General features: G+C 33.7%; 1 protein-coding gene and 1 long non-coding RNA gene across 2 annotated transcripts in view; both read right to left on the bottom strand.

Annotated features, from left to right (window-relative positions):
- Positions 1-16,728, bottom strand: part of LOC147847018 (uncharacterized) — a 919,394-nt gene that overhangs the window by 577,804 nt on the left and 324,862 nt on the right. The gene's annotated exons all lie outside the window — the stretch shown is intronic.
- Positions 1,081-14,594, bottom strand: zgc:66455. Its single transcript, NM_200530.2, has 10 exons — positions 14,324-14,594; positions 13,932-13,962; positions 12,253-12,672; positions 9,795-10,280; positions 8,717-8,776; positions 8,499-8,587; positions 7,480-7,538; positions 7,258-7,418; positions 4,773-4,922; positions 1,081-1,624 (listed from the first exon to the last, which is right to left on the bottom strand). Exons 1-10 carry the CDS (start codon positions 14,381-14,383, stop codon positions 1,239-1,241), a joined length of 1,902 nt encoding a protein of 633 aa, NP_956824.2. The 5' UTR covers positions 14,384-14,594; the 3' UTR covers positions 1,081-1,238.

Consider the following 16,728-nt stretch of genomic DNA (forward strand, 5'->3'; position numbering starts at 1 on the left):
CCCAAAGAGGGAAGAAATCACTTTCGCTCACGCTCACGCTCAATCTGCCCAGTTGGTGGAATGAACTCCCTAACTGCATTAGAACAGCAGTCACTCGCTATTTTCAAGAAATGACTAAAAACTCAACTATTTAGTCTCCACTTCACCTTCTAATCTGCAATTGCCTCTAATTGCCTCTGTGTAAGTTGCTTCCTTGTCCTCATTTGTAGGTCGATTTGGATAAAAGCGTCTGCTAAATGACTAAATGTAAATGTAATATTTTTGGCATTGAAGGAAACCCTCTCCAGACCTTTTCCTATTGAACATGCATAGATTTGGCTTGATATTCCAACAATATGTATTCTATTGAAAAGATGGGTTTAGTTCAGTGAACAGTATTTTTGCCCAGTGTGTTGCAAAAAATAAATAAAAAGAGAGTTCAGAGTTTTGCAAAAACGTGCAAATTTGGTAATGGTGGTTGTAAATTTTGTGTCTGGAGTTTTGAAAATTGACATCAGGGTTCTGAAATGTGTGGCAAAACGAGTAAAAAAAAAAAGTAATGTAAAATCATAATGGTGCAGTTTTTGTCCCAGGAAATGTGCTGTCATCAGAAATGTTAAAGCAGGGGTCACCAACATGGAGGATCACATGTGTTGCCCACAGGCCTGTTCTAAAAATAGCTCACCATAGCACCACTTACCAGTAAGCTTCATCTAATATAGAAGTAATCATTTAAAAATGTAAATATTTGCAGAGATATATAAAAATAAAGTGTTGCACATTGATACATTAAAAACATGGTATTTCCTACCCTGTTAAATCATTGTTGATAACTTTGAGAATCATTAACATGTTCAGTATCTTCACATGGATGAACATCATTAATTATTACCAAAAACAAAGTATAATTAAAAGTAAATTGAGCAAATTTGTTATTTGAGAAGTGTTTATCAAACTGGTAGCCCTCCACATTAATCGGTACCCAAGAAGTAGCTCTCAGTTTCATAAAGGTTGGTGACCCCTGTGTTAAAGCAACACTGAACACCATCACACATTTCTGACATTAAAACCAAAGTAAAAGTACCAAGAGCACGTTTGGAGTTGCGTTCAGTTCTATTTTTAAGAGTCAAAGTCTTCTGTCAACCAAAATACAAGAGCAAACCATAAACAAGTCAATTATTCACCCCAAAATACACCACAATCACACACAGATCAATCAAGATCTCCTCAGCACACGTACATCAGTGCAGTGGAGAGACTCAGAGCTGAGATTTCTCACTGTGTATTTTACTCCTGAAGCCATCAGAGGGCACCAGAGAGCTGAAGCGCAGTAAGGGAAGGTCCATTGAGCGCGGCCCGTCTCTGGGCATCCTCATGGGTGGGGGTGGAGGAGGTGGAGGAGGGAATATGGACGGGTCATCATTTCCAGTGTTATTGTTGTTGGTGTTTTCCACAACACTGCGAGCGCTGGCTTTATGGCAGTGCAGCATGAATTTCCCTCGATGATACCGCCGGTACAGATATAAGAGGACCAGCAGAGACAGCAGGATGAGCAACAGGAGCAGCCCGCAGACGGCATAAACGCCCCGGAGGATTGTGGGAGATGCTGCTGCCGATGATGGAGATGATGTCATCCCACTACAGTCTAGAAAGAGTATGAAATGCAATGAGACGCATCCTTTACACTCAGGAAACGAACAGACGTTCTCCTCTACCATAGACTGAAACACATTTAACATTTAATATGGAAGTTGAGTAGTAAATATGAATATATCAGATCTTCACAAACAGTAAAATGATTATTTAATATTATAAAAAAGATCTGTATTATTACTATTTATTACTGAAGACTAATATTACTAGAAAATGTGGTAACACTTTACAATAAGGTTCATTAGTTAATGCATTTACTAACATGAACTAATCATGAACAACACTTGTACAGCATTTATTCATCATAATTGAATATTTACTAATGCATTATTGACATCCAAGTCCATGCTTGTTAACATTTGTTAATGCACCATGAGTTAACATGAACTAACAATGAACTACTGTATTTTCATTAACTAACATTTACTAACATGAACAAATACAGTAGTAAATGTATTGTTCATTGTTTGTTCATGTTAGTAAATGCATTAATTAACATTAACTAATGAACCTTATTGTAAAGTGTGACCGAAAATGTTTTTAATAAGATTTAGTTAATAAGGAATTTGATGTATAATAGTGGCATGTAAAAGCTCATTGTGTAGAATTTTAAAAATTGCTTTAATATGAAATTAGATTCCCAAGTATATATCTGACCTCCTCAAACTGTTAAACTTAATATTCATAATATAAAATAATAGTGTTTTTGCTTTTACAATTATACAGCTTTTCTCAGTCGCTTTGGTTCATTTCTCAGATCAGAACTGAAATTTGCAAAACAGTAAGTGCATTTATCAAAACGCATGCAAATAGCAAAACAGCATGGATGATCTGCAAACTCCAGTCTCTTGCTCAAAACCCTTAGTTCATCTCTCAAAACTACATTTCAGTGTCAATGAATGCGTCAGTGTATGTTCTTGTGTATGCATAAAGCAGTCAAATTACTTAGCCATGTTGTCAATACAACAGTGGACTCTGGAGAGCTGTTCTGATATCAACTATGGGTAGTTTACTTATTTATGTTTTTGCTCTTTGTACTGTAATTTCTTGGCTTAGTCATTGTGAGACTGAAAGGAAAAGACAGCACTGCAAAACAAAGAAAAACAACAAAAGTAGAAATATGAATATGCTGTATGAATCTCTTTTCAGATGCACCTTCATTAGAAAAAGTCAAGCTTCACCTGGGAGAAACTGACCAACTGTAGATGGATTTAGAACAAAAACTCTAAAGGAAATATAAAGAAAAATCCTTATGACAAAATATTATGACCACGTGTTCAGCCATTGTGCATGTGAAGACTAGTAGACCATTTGCATGGATGTACAAAAGTATTTGCAACTTGTTCAAAGGAATAAGAAACTGCTTTTCTGATGTGCACAAGTGACACCGTGATGTGAAGATTGAACAGGGAGTTGAAAATTTCAATTCTGATCTGAGAAATGCACCGAAGTGACTGACAAAAACTGTAATATAGAACTTGATTTCTCTGACCTCTCCGAACCAATGAAATTATTATCATTATTATTTAAAGATTGTTATATAGTTATGTTAAACAAAAAATGTATAACATTATTTAAAATGTAAATTGATTACCAAGTATATATCAGATCTCCCCAAACTGTTAAAATTAATAAAATAAATCTTATTTTGTTTTTATCATGTAAAAAAAAATACCATTATTGATTTAATATGGAACTTGATTACCAAGTATATATCTGACTTCTCCGAACCATTTCAATTATTATTAATATTATGAAAAAATAGATATAATTATACTAAAACAAAAACATTTAACATTTTTAGTTAATACGGAATTTGATTACAAATAGTATTATATGACAAAATTGTAATCAAATTTCATATTAAATAAAAGAAAAATACATAATGAAAACGGAGTATATATCCGACTTCCCCAAACTGTCAAACTTATTATTGACATTATAAAATAAATGTTATTTGGTTATCATCACATATTTGGCATTATTTATTATTGAATTTGATTACTAAGTATATATTTGACCTCTCTGAACTATTAAAATCATTAATAATATTATTTTAAAAATGATGTAGTTATTATGTTAAACAAAATAAAGTAACATTATTTATTTAATATAGAAATTGATTTAATATATAGTTTGAGATTACATTTGCATTATTAGTATTAATAACAGTATTATATAAAACATTTTTCATCATGTACATTTTTCAAAATTGATTTAATATAGAATTTGATTTCTAAGTATATATATATATATATATATATATATATATATATATATATATATATATATATATATATATATATATATATATATATATCTGACCTCTCCGAACCGTTACAATTATTATTGTAAAATAAATTATTATGGAAACTATAAATATACATACATACGTGTTATTTTTATGTTAAACAAATACATGTAACATTATTTAATTTGTTTACTAAGTATACAAAATGTATTATTATTATTAATAATATTATTATTGTAAAAAAGATTGATTGCAGATAAAACTGTAACTTTTCGTCTGAAATACTGTACTCTTGTCATCTCACTACATCAAAATAAAAACTGTCCACAAAGAAAGGCAATCAGAGAATCAATGGGGGAGCGAAAATCTATTTAAAGGGACAGTTCACCCCCCAAAAACTGCTTACTCTCCCCCAAGTGGTTATAAACCTTTGAGTTTATTTCTTCTGTTGAACACAAAAGAAGATATTATGAAGAATGATGAAGCCACCAACCACTGACTTCCAGATGTTTTTCCTACAATGGAAGTCAATAGTCCTTGAACAGTCAAGTTTTCATCTTTCCTCAAAATATCTTCTTTTGTGTTCAGCTCGAACTGCTTTGAAACAGGTAAATGCTGACAGAATATTCAGGTTTGTGTAAGCCAGTGGTCACCAAACTTGTTCCTGGAGGGCCGGTGTCCTGCAGATTTTAGCTCCAACCCTAATCAAACACACCTGAACAAGCTAATCAAGGTCTTACTAGGTATACTTGAAACACCCAGGCAGGTGTGTTGAGGCAAGATGGAGCTAAACCCTGCAGGGACACCGGCCCTCCAGGACCAGGATTGGTGACCGGTGGTGTAAGCCTTCCCTTTAAATCAGCTGAAAGAATGGATTAAAAAGTCTTACCAGGTGCAGCAGGTTTTACACAAATGCTCTCTCCATTCCCATGAGCCTCTCTGTAACCATGCAGACAGCGACAGGAGTAGGATCCAAACTGATTCACACACTCGGCGTCAGCGTCGCACACCACCATATGAGTCTCACACTCATTGATGTCTGTTCAAAACACACACGCACACAGAAGGGTATTTCTCACCACAGCTCTATTTACTTGATTCTGTTTAATAGTAAAGATTTGTTAATTAGGTATGTTGTCCCTCAGATTATCAGTTGCTGCTCGCATCAAATTCAAAGCTCTGATGTTTACCTACAAAGCGACTTCTGTCTTTGCTCCTTCTTATCTGCTCTCACTTCTGCACATTTATGTGCCCTCCAGAAACTTGCATTCAGTGAATGAACATCGTCTTGTGGTTCCATCCCATAGAGGGAAGAAATCACTTTCCCGAACTCTCGCATTCAATCTGCCCAGTTGGTGGAATGAACTCCCTAACTGCATCAGAACAGCAGAGTCACTCGCTGTCTTCAAGAAACGACTAAAAACTCAACTATTTAGTCTCCACTTCACTTCCTAATCTGCAATTGCCTCTCTGGATATACCACTAACTGTACTCAAATAAATAAATTAATTAATTCTTACATTACTAATGCTTTCCTTCTTGGACTTTACATACCTGAAACTTGCCTACAGCACTTATTCATTGTTGCTCTTATAGTTGTGTAAATTGCTTCCCTTTCACTCTGGATAAAAGCGTCTGCTAAAGGACTAAATGTAAATGTAAATCATAGAAACTGTTGTTTTGTTTTTAAAGTGCACAGGCACTGGATCAGACCTTGTGTACATGGGACATCATTAATGGAATTATTTGCCTTAATGTGAATAAGAGAGCTCATCCCCAATACCACGACAAGCCCAGAGCATTTTTTTGAGCACAAGGAAAAAGAATTGACACACAATCAAAACGAGATGAGGGACGTCACAGCCACAGACAAGAAACCTTTAAAAAATTGGCAACTAATCAGAATCAGTTTTATTGCCAAGTGTGCTTCACACACACAAGGAATTTGTTTTGGCTACAGAAGCTTCTAGTGTACTTAATGTCAGAACAAAATAAATATGGAAAACAAATGAGATAAACATTAAACAGATGCAGTTAGTCAAGAAATCTGGATGTTGAGTTGTATGTACAGATTTGTCAAATATACAGGTAATACGGTACTGTGAGCAAATGTGACTGGAGAAAGTATTGCATTATATATTGATATAAGGTGCTGTGTACAAGTGCATATGAGAAAGTATTGCACATATTTATTGCACAGCTGGGGAATGTTTAACTGTTCATGAGCTAGATGGCCTGAGGAAAGAAACTTTTCCTGTGTCTGGCTGTTTTTGTGCTTGGTGCTCTGAAGCGCCGACCAGACAGTAATAGTTCGAACAGGAATTGTGCTGGGTGCGAGGCGTCCAGAATGATTTTGCGAGCCCATTTACTCACTCTGGAAGAGTACAGTTCTTGAAGTGTAGTGCCAGTTCAGCAGTCCAGATTATTCACTTTAGTAGTCTACAGAGGTTGGTTTTGGCAGCTGAGCCGAACCAGACGGTGATTGAAGTGCAATATAGGGCCAATGTAAAGGCTTAGGTTTTTCAGTGACAAATGGCCTACTGATGTTTTGCTTTTACAGTATATTTTACATCAGGCAATTATTTGTGCATAAACATATCTAGATATAGTAATAAACATGTTTGTTTGAAAACAACATCAAAAGATTGGGAACCATGGGACTATGTGACCGTGTGAAGGCTGCGCCAGAGCATGCATGTACTCAGCCTCAAGTATAAACCAGCCTTAAGCCTGGTTTGAGTGTGCGCCACATGATTTTGGCTGGCGGAGCGCATGATTTTTTTGAGATACGAGCAAACAGTCCACGCGCCACAACTGATGTGAGTGAAGTACGCAACACTTTGAAGAGATTTTGTCTGAAACAGTATGACTGTACACACATCTTTATGATCCGTGATCATAGAGATAACCTGATGATCAATAATTCTTGGCTAGAAATTGCAATAACAATGGGGAAAGAGGAAAGTTTTTGTTAAAAGTGCTGTAAAAACCTGAAGGATACGTTTAGTAAAGCCAAAAGAGGCCATGCAAAAGAGGAGACCCAAGTACACAATTACAGAAATGTTATTCCACCAGTCATAGGTTTTTAATTTATAAAAATAATAAACATAATTGGCTTAAAAATGTTGAATGATATTAATATGACGACGTAGTTCCGGAAACTTCCTACTTTTCTGTTCATCTGTCTGATTTTACGGTTTCTTTAGACTGCCCTCTGTTGTTTTATAGAATATCACACGGCGAATATAAAAGCCTCGTCGGTTTCGCGAGGTACGTGCACAGTCAACGGAGGTGTGCGATGCGGTGCCAGGCGAAAATATAAATCCAGCTTTAAGAGTGTGTGTAAGTGAATGTGTGTGTGTGTGTATGTGTACCTTCAGTGGAAATGGACACAATGAGCCCCTGAGTGTCGCTGGTTTGTGATTTGACAGTTTTGTGGTGAAGCTGAAGAAGCTCCTGCAGGGCTGACTGAAGATCCTCCACCGATGTCTTCTCCAACCACAGCCACACGATGAACAACACACCAGAACTCAACCTGAAAACACACACAGTCAGAACGTCTGCAGATCAACAAGATCAGCTCACTACACACTCACTTCTTCAGTCTTTTAAAGTCCAACATCTTCAGAGGGGGAGAGACAAATGCGTCTCGTATCTGCAAACAAACAAAAGAGGAGGCCAAAAGTTGCTGGATGACAGTAACAGTCTGAATATCTACAAGACAGATTCTGAAAAGGTTATTTTGTGTATTTTGCAAAAGGGATAGTTCACCCAAAAATAAAAAAAAGAAGATATTTTGAATAATGTTTGAAACCGGTAACCATTGACTTCCATTGTAGGAATAATGTCAATGGTTACAGGTTTCCAGCATTCTTCAGAATATCTTATATGGGGTTCAGCATGATTAAAAACAAGCATAGGGCGAGTACCGTTTTTTTTTTTTTTTTTAAGTAGCCCTTTTAATAGCAGGAAGTAAAATAAAATAAATAAAAAATAATAATAAGTCATCATTTACTTTCCCCTTTGCTTGTTTTCAGTTAAGAAATAAGAGGAGGAGCTAAAGAATAAACCCCACCCCAAGCTTAATATTTCATTTCAGTTGAAGATACGTCCCACTATAAAAAAAATAAAAGTCTGCAGCAACTTCTTGCTCACTCAGACTTTAAAGGGCAGCGGACGTGACACTGTTAAACACTTATTATTTAGAGTGTTGCAGTTATCGAAATGTCAATTAAAATGTGCTCATATTTACAGGATACAATGTAAATAGTCAGAGAAGATAAAGGAAATCTTTTGTTTGTACTTTTCTCAATTAAATCAAGGTTAACTAACAAGTTAATTATTCTTCATTGTGCTGCATACGTCAACATTTTTCAGGAACTTAAATTGTTAAACAAGCTCTAGAATATACGATAACTAGAAGAACCTCCAGAGCAGGAGTATCCAAACTTGATTCTGGAGAGCCAGTGTCCTCCAACTTGCTTCAACACACCTGCTAAGAAATTTAGGTGTGTTTGAATAAGGCTGGAGCTAAACTCTCCAGGACTTCCCGTTTAGACACCCCTGACTTGAATATGAGAACTGTGAATATGTGACTGTGTTTTGTTATGCTCACCATGATGTCCAGAGCAGATGTGAGTGAAGGCGCATCTTCAAGATATGAAGATTTCAGACTAACCTCCACACCCACCTCCAACAGCAGCTCTGATTGGACAGAACAGATTACAGCATAACAGTGGGTAATTGACATACTATAACCTCACGCTTGCGTTCTTTTAAATAGAAAATGTTTTAGTGTGTTGCCGTGTGAAAGCATATGAAAGTGTGTGTTACCTCCAGGTAAATGTCTGCTGCTGGTGTTGTTTCGTGTAGTTTGATGGTAACTGGCATCTTCTGCACAAGGAAAATAATTGTTAATGCAAAAAAAAAAAAAAAAACTGAAGCAAGTGAAACATTTCTGGGTCATTAAATGCAGTTGTTTGTCATAGTACTTTATTTATTTACAGTGTTGCTTATTTTTTAAATAAAAAACATATTTATAAAGCATTATGTTTGTTAATTAGAATATATTAAATTATACAATAATTTAAGTAATCCTAATTATTATTACTGCCAATGTTGTAGGATACTTAATTCATACAACGTTAATATTACTCCACTGATTGTAATATTACATGAATAAAAATAATAATAATAATAATAATAATAATAATGTTTTATAATAATAATAATAAAACATTATAAAACATTAATATTACTCCATTGATTGTAATATGTAATATCCCATTAATATTAATAATAATAATAATAATAATAATAATAATAATAAATCATTATTGTGGCAGGATATTAAGTTTAATAAATATATTATTGATTCCACTTGTATTATGTTAATTTCACATGCAAATGATTATTTTGTAATTATAATTAGTCTTGTCATTATTAAGATGACATGAGGTAAAACATAAATAGCAAAATTATTATTATTAACAACAACAAAAAACATTGTTGTGGCAGGATAATCAATTTGATCATAAAATATTTTTAAATTTTCTTGTATAATTAATCTACCGTGTATGATGACATTTTATCATTAGTATCAGTATTATAATCAATATCTTACAATGCACAGAAACTACAATCAGGCTTTTCAACATGCAAAATATAATGCTTTGTGTATGAGGGTGTATCTTCATATTGTATTTTAAAAAATAAATTCTAACGAATGACTAGACACACTTAAATGTTAATAAAAAGACAGACCATAAAACAAACATGCCAAATTGACAGCATATTATGTTTTATTATTATTATTAATTTATGTTTAATATCATGTCTTAAACAATATTACATGCAAAATATTATGTAATTTTTTTTTTTTATTGGGCAAGTTATTATTTGCTAAACTCACCTGTGGACATGAAGTGTAGTTTGGGCTGAATGTCTGAAAGCACCGGCATTGAGACGCTTCTCTCAGCCTCCATAAACACGTCACCATTTTCATGTTCATTATCATCATCATCTCTCCATCCATCCTCTCGTCCTCCATCAGACACTGCTGGCGCCGTCTCTGCATTCCTGCGCTGGGCGGACGGAGAGCGAGAGTCCGGCATGTGTGTGTATGTGCTGATCCCGAACGCCGCCTCAAACCCGGAGCCAATCAAAGTGGGCTGCAGCTTCTGGGATGCTGAGAAAAAGTTATCATCATCATTTTTCTGATGACTGCGAGGAGCTAAATGTGGCTTAGTGTTTTCCCAGGATTCCCTGCTGGGCTTTGGAAGCTGATTGGACGGTGTGGTGCGGTCTGGGATTTGTGTGGATGCGGATGGAGATGATGGAGATGCAGAGGATTCGTCTCCTTCACTGAAAGCAGCTTCTATCACCTCCAGAGGAATATCTGCAGAGATTCATGCAAATATATTGTTGTAAATATGGTGTAGTACCGGAGGTGGCAATATCAGTTTATATATATATATATATATTTATATATATATATATATATATATATATATATATATATATATATTTATTTATATATACACATTTATTTATTTATATATACATTTATTTATTTATATATATACATATACATTTATATATATATATATATATATATATATATATATATATATATATATATATATATATATATATATATATAAAAAATGGGAATATAAACTGCAAACACTATATGCATAAAAAAAAATTTTATTATACTAATACATTTATGATAATAATAATAATAATAATAATAATAATAATAATAATAATAATAATGGGCGTCACAGTGGCACAGTAGGTAGCACGATCGCCTCACAGCAAGGTCACCGGTTCGAGCCTCTGCTGGGTCAGTTGGCATTTCTTTGTGGAGTTTGCATGTTCTCCCTGTGTTGGCGTGGGTTTCCTCCGGGTGCTCCGGTTTCCACCACAAGTCCAAACACATGCGCTGAACTGGGTAAGCTAAAATTGTCTGTAGTGTATGTGTGTGAATGAGTGTGTATGGATTTCACAGTGATGGGCTGCAGTTGGAAGGGCATCCACTGCATAAAACATATGCTGGATAATTCCACTGAGGCTACCACAGATTAATAAAGGGACTAAGCCGAAAAGAAAATAAATAATAGTAGTAATAATAATAATAATACAAAGAGTAATAATAATAATAGCAAATATTTCAGTACATTTATCACCCGAAATATTTTCACAATTTAAAAATGAAAACAACACTGTTGATAAAATGATAAAGCAATTATTCTGGATTTATTTACATTACAGGAATTTAAACGAGATTAACAATAAAAAAATAATAATATAAATAGATAAATAAAAAGAACTTGAGTATTTTAGCACAGTTATCTGCAGATATATTTTAAATTAATAAATGAAATATATATTTATTTTTATTTTTATTATATTTAATATGAAGAAAACAATTTTAATGTATTAAAATGACTATATACACACACAAAAGTGGGTAATAAGACCAATACCATTTACCATAAAATAAAAATCCCAGAAATAAAACTTGCATGTAAAATATAATAATATTAATAATAATAACATTATTCTAGCTGAAAATGTATGTAGATAATTTAATTAATAAAATGACTATACACAAGTGTGTACTTATTTTTTTCCCAAAATAAGTGGCCTATATAAAACAAATTGTTAAACTAAATAAATTCTGCATGTAAAATAGCAGCAATAAAATAATTATAACCATTCTTATTATTCATAATAAAAATGAAAAAGAAAAGAATTGCAGTTAATAAAATGACTATGAACTGTATTAAAAAATAAACATTAAAATACAAAGTTTTTCAAAATAATGAAAAAGACAGTTCATTTAATTCTGAATGTAAAACATAAAATTTATTTTTATTATTATTATTATTATATACAGGGTTCATACACATTTTTACTACTAAAATTCCATGACTTTTCCATGATTTTGAGACTTAAGTAAATTTTCATGACCTAATGTTTCATGCAATGTCTACATATGCGTGGTTAAAGAAAACCATGCATGATCAAATTTATTACAGCATATCGTAAAACACGCAGCAATCTATTTAGTTTAAATTTATATCCATGTAAAATTGATTAGGATGCTGATAACCTACATTCAAGTATACTGATATCTGTTTTACAAGACTTTTCCAAAACTTAGTGGTTTTTTTCTGTTTTTCTAAAACTGTTCCAGGCCTGGAAAATGCCATGTCAAAATTCCATGAGTTTTCCAGGTTTTCCATGACCTTTTGAACCCTGTAGATTTGTATTACCATAATAATAATAACAATTATAACATAACAAATACCAATATTAACATCATTATTACTATCATAATTATAATATAAAACCAGACTCACCCCCCTCCTCTTCCTGCTCTGCTGTGTCCTGCGAGCTGAACGCTCTGTAGCGTGCATAGAAGCCCCGGTATGGCACGCGCATGTGCCTGTTGTGCACGAGCAGCACCACCTGCAGTGTGTTGGAGATGGACACATACCGGGCGGTCCTCCAGCAGCCCTGCAGCACTCGCTGTCCTCCGGCCGCTCTCGGAGACTCCTCAAGGTGGATTTGGTCGCTCTTCAGGTGACAGGCATCCGGCGGCGTCAGATCCTCCAGGTACAGATCCACATGCTTGCCCGGGGGCAGCTGCACGGTCCAGTTGCACCACACGTGCGGGTTCGAGCACAGGAAATCCGGCGAGAAAAACTCACCACTGTCGCCGCGCAGGAGCTGATGGCAGCTGCGCAGAGCAAAGAAAGCCATGCGCTCCCGACCGGCGCCTGACGGGATATTCACACAACACAAACACAACATTCACAGAACATTAGTGCAACATTCACACAACACAAATACAACATTTACAAAACATTAGCGCAACATTCGTGAAGCACAAATATGACATTAACCGAACATTAGCGCAACATTCACACATCACAAATACAACATTTACACAACATTAATGCAACATTCACACAACACAAATACAACATTCACAGAACATTAGCGCAACATTTACACAACACAAATACAACATTCACAGAAAATTAGCAAAACATTCACGCAACAAAGAAAAAATTCACAGAAAATTCAAGCAACATTCGTGCAACACTAATACAACATTCACAGAACATTAGCGCAACATTCACACAACACAAATAAAACATTCACAGAACATTAGCAAAACATTCATGCAACAAAGAAAAAATTCACAGAAAATTCAAGCAACATCCCTGCAACACTAATACAACATTCACAGAACATTCAAGCAACATTCGCGCAACAAATACAAAACTCACAGATCATTCATGCAACATTCACTGAACATTAGCTTAACATTCATGCAACAAATTCTAAATTAATAGAACGTTCACAACAAATACATTTTTACAACATTCACAGAACATTCATGCAACATTCCCGCAACAAATACAACATTTATTGTAAGTTCACTTAGTAATTTTCCAATTGGTAATTTAGAAAATAACATGAAAGATAGTGGTATGGGCTAGTAATTGTAAATAATAAATAGCCTTATTATTATTTTTTTGTAAAGTTGTGCATTTGTTCAAAATATATTGATATTTAAAGACCAGTTATGAGCCACTAGAGAAATATATATATTTCTGTCTTATCTTTTTAAAAATGGGTTTTTATCACAAATAATAGGCCTACACTGATATTTACATACAGGAAATGTTTTTTCTTTTTTTTTGCTCGCTGTGTGTGTCTACTAGACTTTCCCCCTCTAAAAAAAGCTATACACAAATGCTTTTCTTAAATTTGCTTATAAAGTAAACTTCTCTAAAAACATCAACATCACATTACGTATATAAAAGCAGATTAAGCATTTTATATAGCCTACTTCATAATAGCTCACTATCTTTTTCACACTTGATACACTGGGTCTTTCTTTGGACATGAAAATAGATGGTTTTGTATTTTATTAAGAGGTGCTTGGCACAAACCCTTGAACAAGCAGCATAAAATATACAAAATCTATAACATGAGAACAAACAGGGCACAAAAGTCAGATGTTTACCTGCTGATGCTGGTCCAACATTTCGGTTTCTCTGCCAAAAACAGTGAGTTTGGGTGAGATGTGAAAAGTTCAGATCAACATAGACCAAAAATAAAATGTTAACGAAGCTAAAAACTCGAAAGAAACCTAAAACAACATAAATTTAGTTGATTTCTTTGAGTTAGCAATTTATTATTACTATTTTTTATGTAAATAATATAATAATATTCGGTGACCAAACACTTATTTTAATAAATATAAACACATATTAATGTAATATCTGTAACATATTTATATATGAATAAAACATTTTAAACACTAAAATGTGTTGAGAGTTGGGCCTATTTACTTATATAGAGTTTTGATTACATGTGAAGAGTTCGCGCTATAATCAACATCGACGAGTTACTCACCTCCAAACTGCTTATCCAACCTATCAAATAGATTAATATCAGAAGACTGTAACTACTCATTTTTGGTTTATGATCACGCATTTTCTACGTTGTTGTTGTCAGTTGTTTGTTTTAAGACATAAACGAAGAAGTTCCCCGCATCACCTGTGCTATATCTGCAGTTAATGAGCTGATCTTACCATGCGACGCTCTCTTCGTCCGACAGAGGGCGCTACCACAATGCTTAAATTTAAGGGGGATTCTACAGGTGGTTGCTAAAAGGGATGAAGTTGCGGGCGGCAGTTAACGAAAATAATTTATTAAATTACCCATTAAATAGTATTTTATTAACGTCTACCCCTACCCCAACCATCAACGTTATGTAAAAACAGTAAATATGCCGAGTATTATTCATATTATTTAAAAAAATACTCATTAAATAGCATTTTATTAACGTCTACTCTTAATCCAATCATCACAGTAATGTAAAATCAGTAATTATACAGAGTATTATTTATATCATTCATTAATTTACCTATTGAATTGAGTTTTATTACCGTATACCCCTTATCCAATCATCACAGTAATGTAAAAACAGTAAATATACCGAGTATTATTCATATTATTTATTAATTTGCCCATTAAATTTAATTTTATTTTATTAACGTCTACCCCTTTACCATCACAGTAATGTAAAAACAGCAGTTAGACCAGGTATTAGTAACATTATTTATTAAATTATTTATTAAATTGCATTTTATTAACATCTAACCCTACCTCAACACTAAACCCAACCCTTACAATAATGTAAAAACATAAATTATTGTTCTGTAGCGTCACAAAAATCATGTATATTTACACTGATATGAGTATCCGCATCTGTATCCCTTCTAGACTTGACCATATTTTTACATTTATAATTACTGAAAAACAAATGCTTTAATAAAACCATTTTGAATGTGTTTTGGGATTGCGACAAAATCTAAATGTACTGGAAAGAGATTCAGAAAATGATTTTAAAAAAATAATTGGAAAGACTTTATAATTGGAAAGACTTTTGCTTTGTCCTCAAAGGTATACCTTCTTAATTGTAGGTCGGAACTGTGTCTTGATCATGATAAAAAATGTGGATTGAATTTTTGTATATACTTACAATATGTGGCCAAGTCAGGCAATCAGACTCCTGCCACTGGGAAAATTAACCTATGATTTACATCAAAGATCTGAGGTGTTCTGTGCATTTGGTCCTCCTGGATTTTTCCTGAGAGTACTCAGTGACTGTCTTTAAATCTCTTTTATTATCTCCTATAATTTTTGTCTTTGCTTTGAAGCATTTGTCTAAAAAACTGTTGTAGCCTACTCGATGTTGTGAGATACCAGTACCACTGTTGTTCTGTTGAAAAAAAAAAAAAAAAAACGTGATTCAGATTTTTACTTGCCCTGCCACAATTTTCACTGGCCCCACCAACAATAAAATAAAATAAAATAAAATAAAATAAAATAAAATAAAATAAAATAAAATAAAATAAAAAGTATTTCTTAGCCACATATTTTAAATAATGTGTCAAAAATAATGTCTGTGATAACGTTAGCGTTAAAATATAGCAGTATGGAAAATGTGCAGGTGTTTTATTGCAAAACTAAAGGTGGCTGACTTAAAAGTGCACGGCAAATATACAAAACATCACTTGATTTTTTTCATGGTGTTGTACACATGTAAATGTCTGTTTGCACAATGTTAGAAACAGATGTTTTCTTTTAGCCTCATCATTTGATGTTGTCGTCTCTTCACTGATTGGTTGTGGAAAAAATATCGTGCTTACAACACCCAATCAGATCAGAGGAACCAAAGGCAATATGGTGTTTACGACTTCACAGAAAAGGAAGCATTCAAAGACTTAAAAACACAAATTGTTTCTTGATTCTAAGACTGTATTTGCATGCAGTTGACAAAAAGTAACAGGCAAAATAAAATTTTGTGACAAGGCAGCACTGGCCTGATCGGGCCAGTAACGATTCTCTCTACTGTCCTTAACATCTTTCACGCTGGCCCCGGCCCATCCTTATTGTTGAACCCTGTTAATATCTATATATTTGGCTGCTTTGGAAATTCTCTAAATGCCAGTATATTCCTTTAAACGAGCAAGAAACTTTATATTTTTGGTAATTTAAAGAATAAAACACACTTAAAAACTCGAACACAAATATGAATCATTAATCTAGAGCCTTTTAAAGTGATCTCTTGCTTTTTTCACATTCATTTCTCCTCTGGCATTCAAACATTAGTATTGTGGTGTCTATATGAATGTAAATATATACAGTTGAGGTCAGAATTATTAGCCCTCCTTTGAATATTTTTTTTTATCATACAGTATGTCTAATAATTTTTTTCTTCTAGAGAAAGTATTTTTTGTTTTATTTCGGCT

The sequence above is a fragment of the Danio rerio genome, chromosome 1 (assembly GCF_052040795.2).
Source record: "Danio rerio strain M-AB ecotype USA chromosome 1, GRCz13ab, whole genome shotgun sequence".
NCBI classification, from domain to species: Eukaryota; Metazoa; Chordata; class Actinopteri; order Cypriniformes; family Danionidae; genus Danio; species Danio rerio.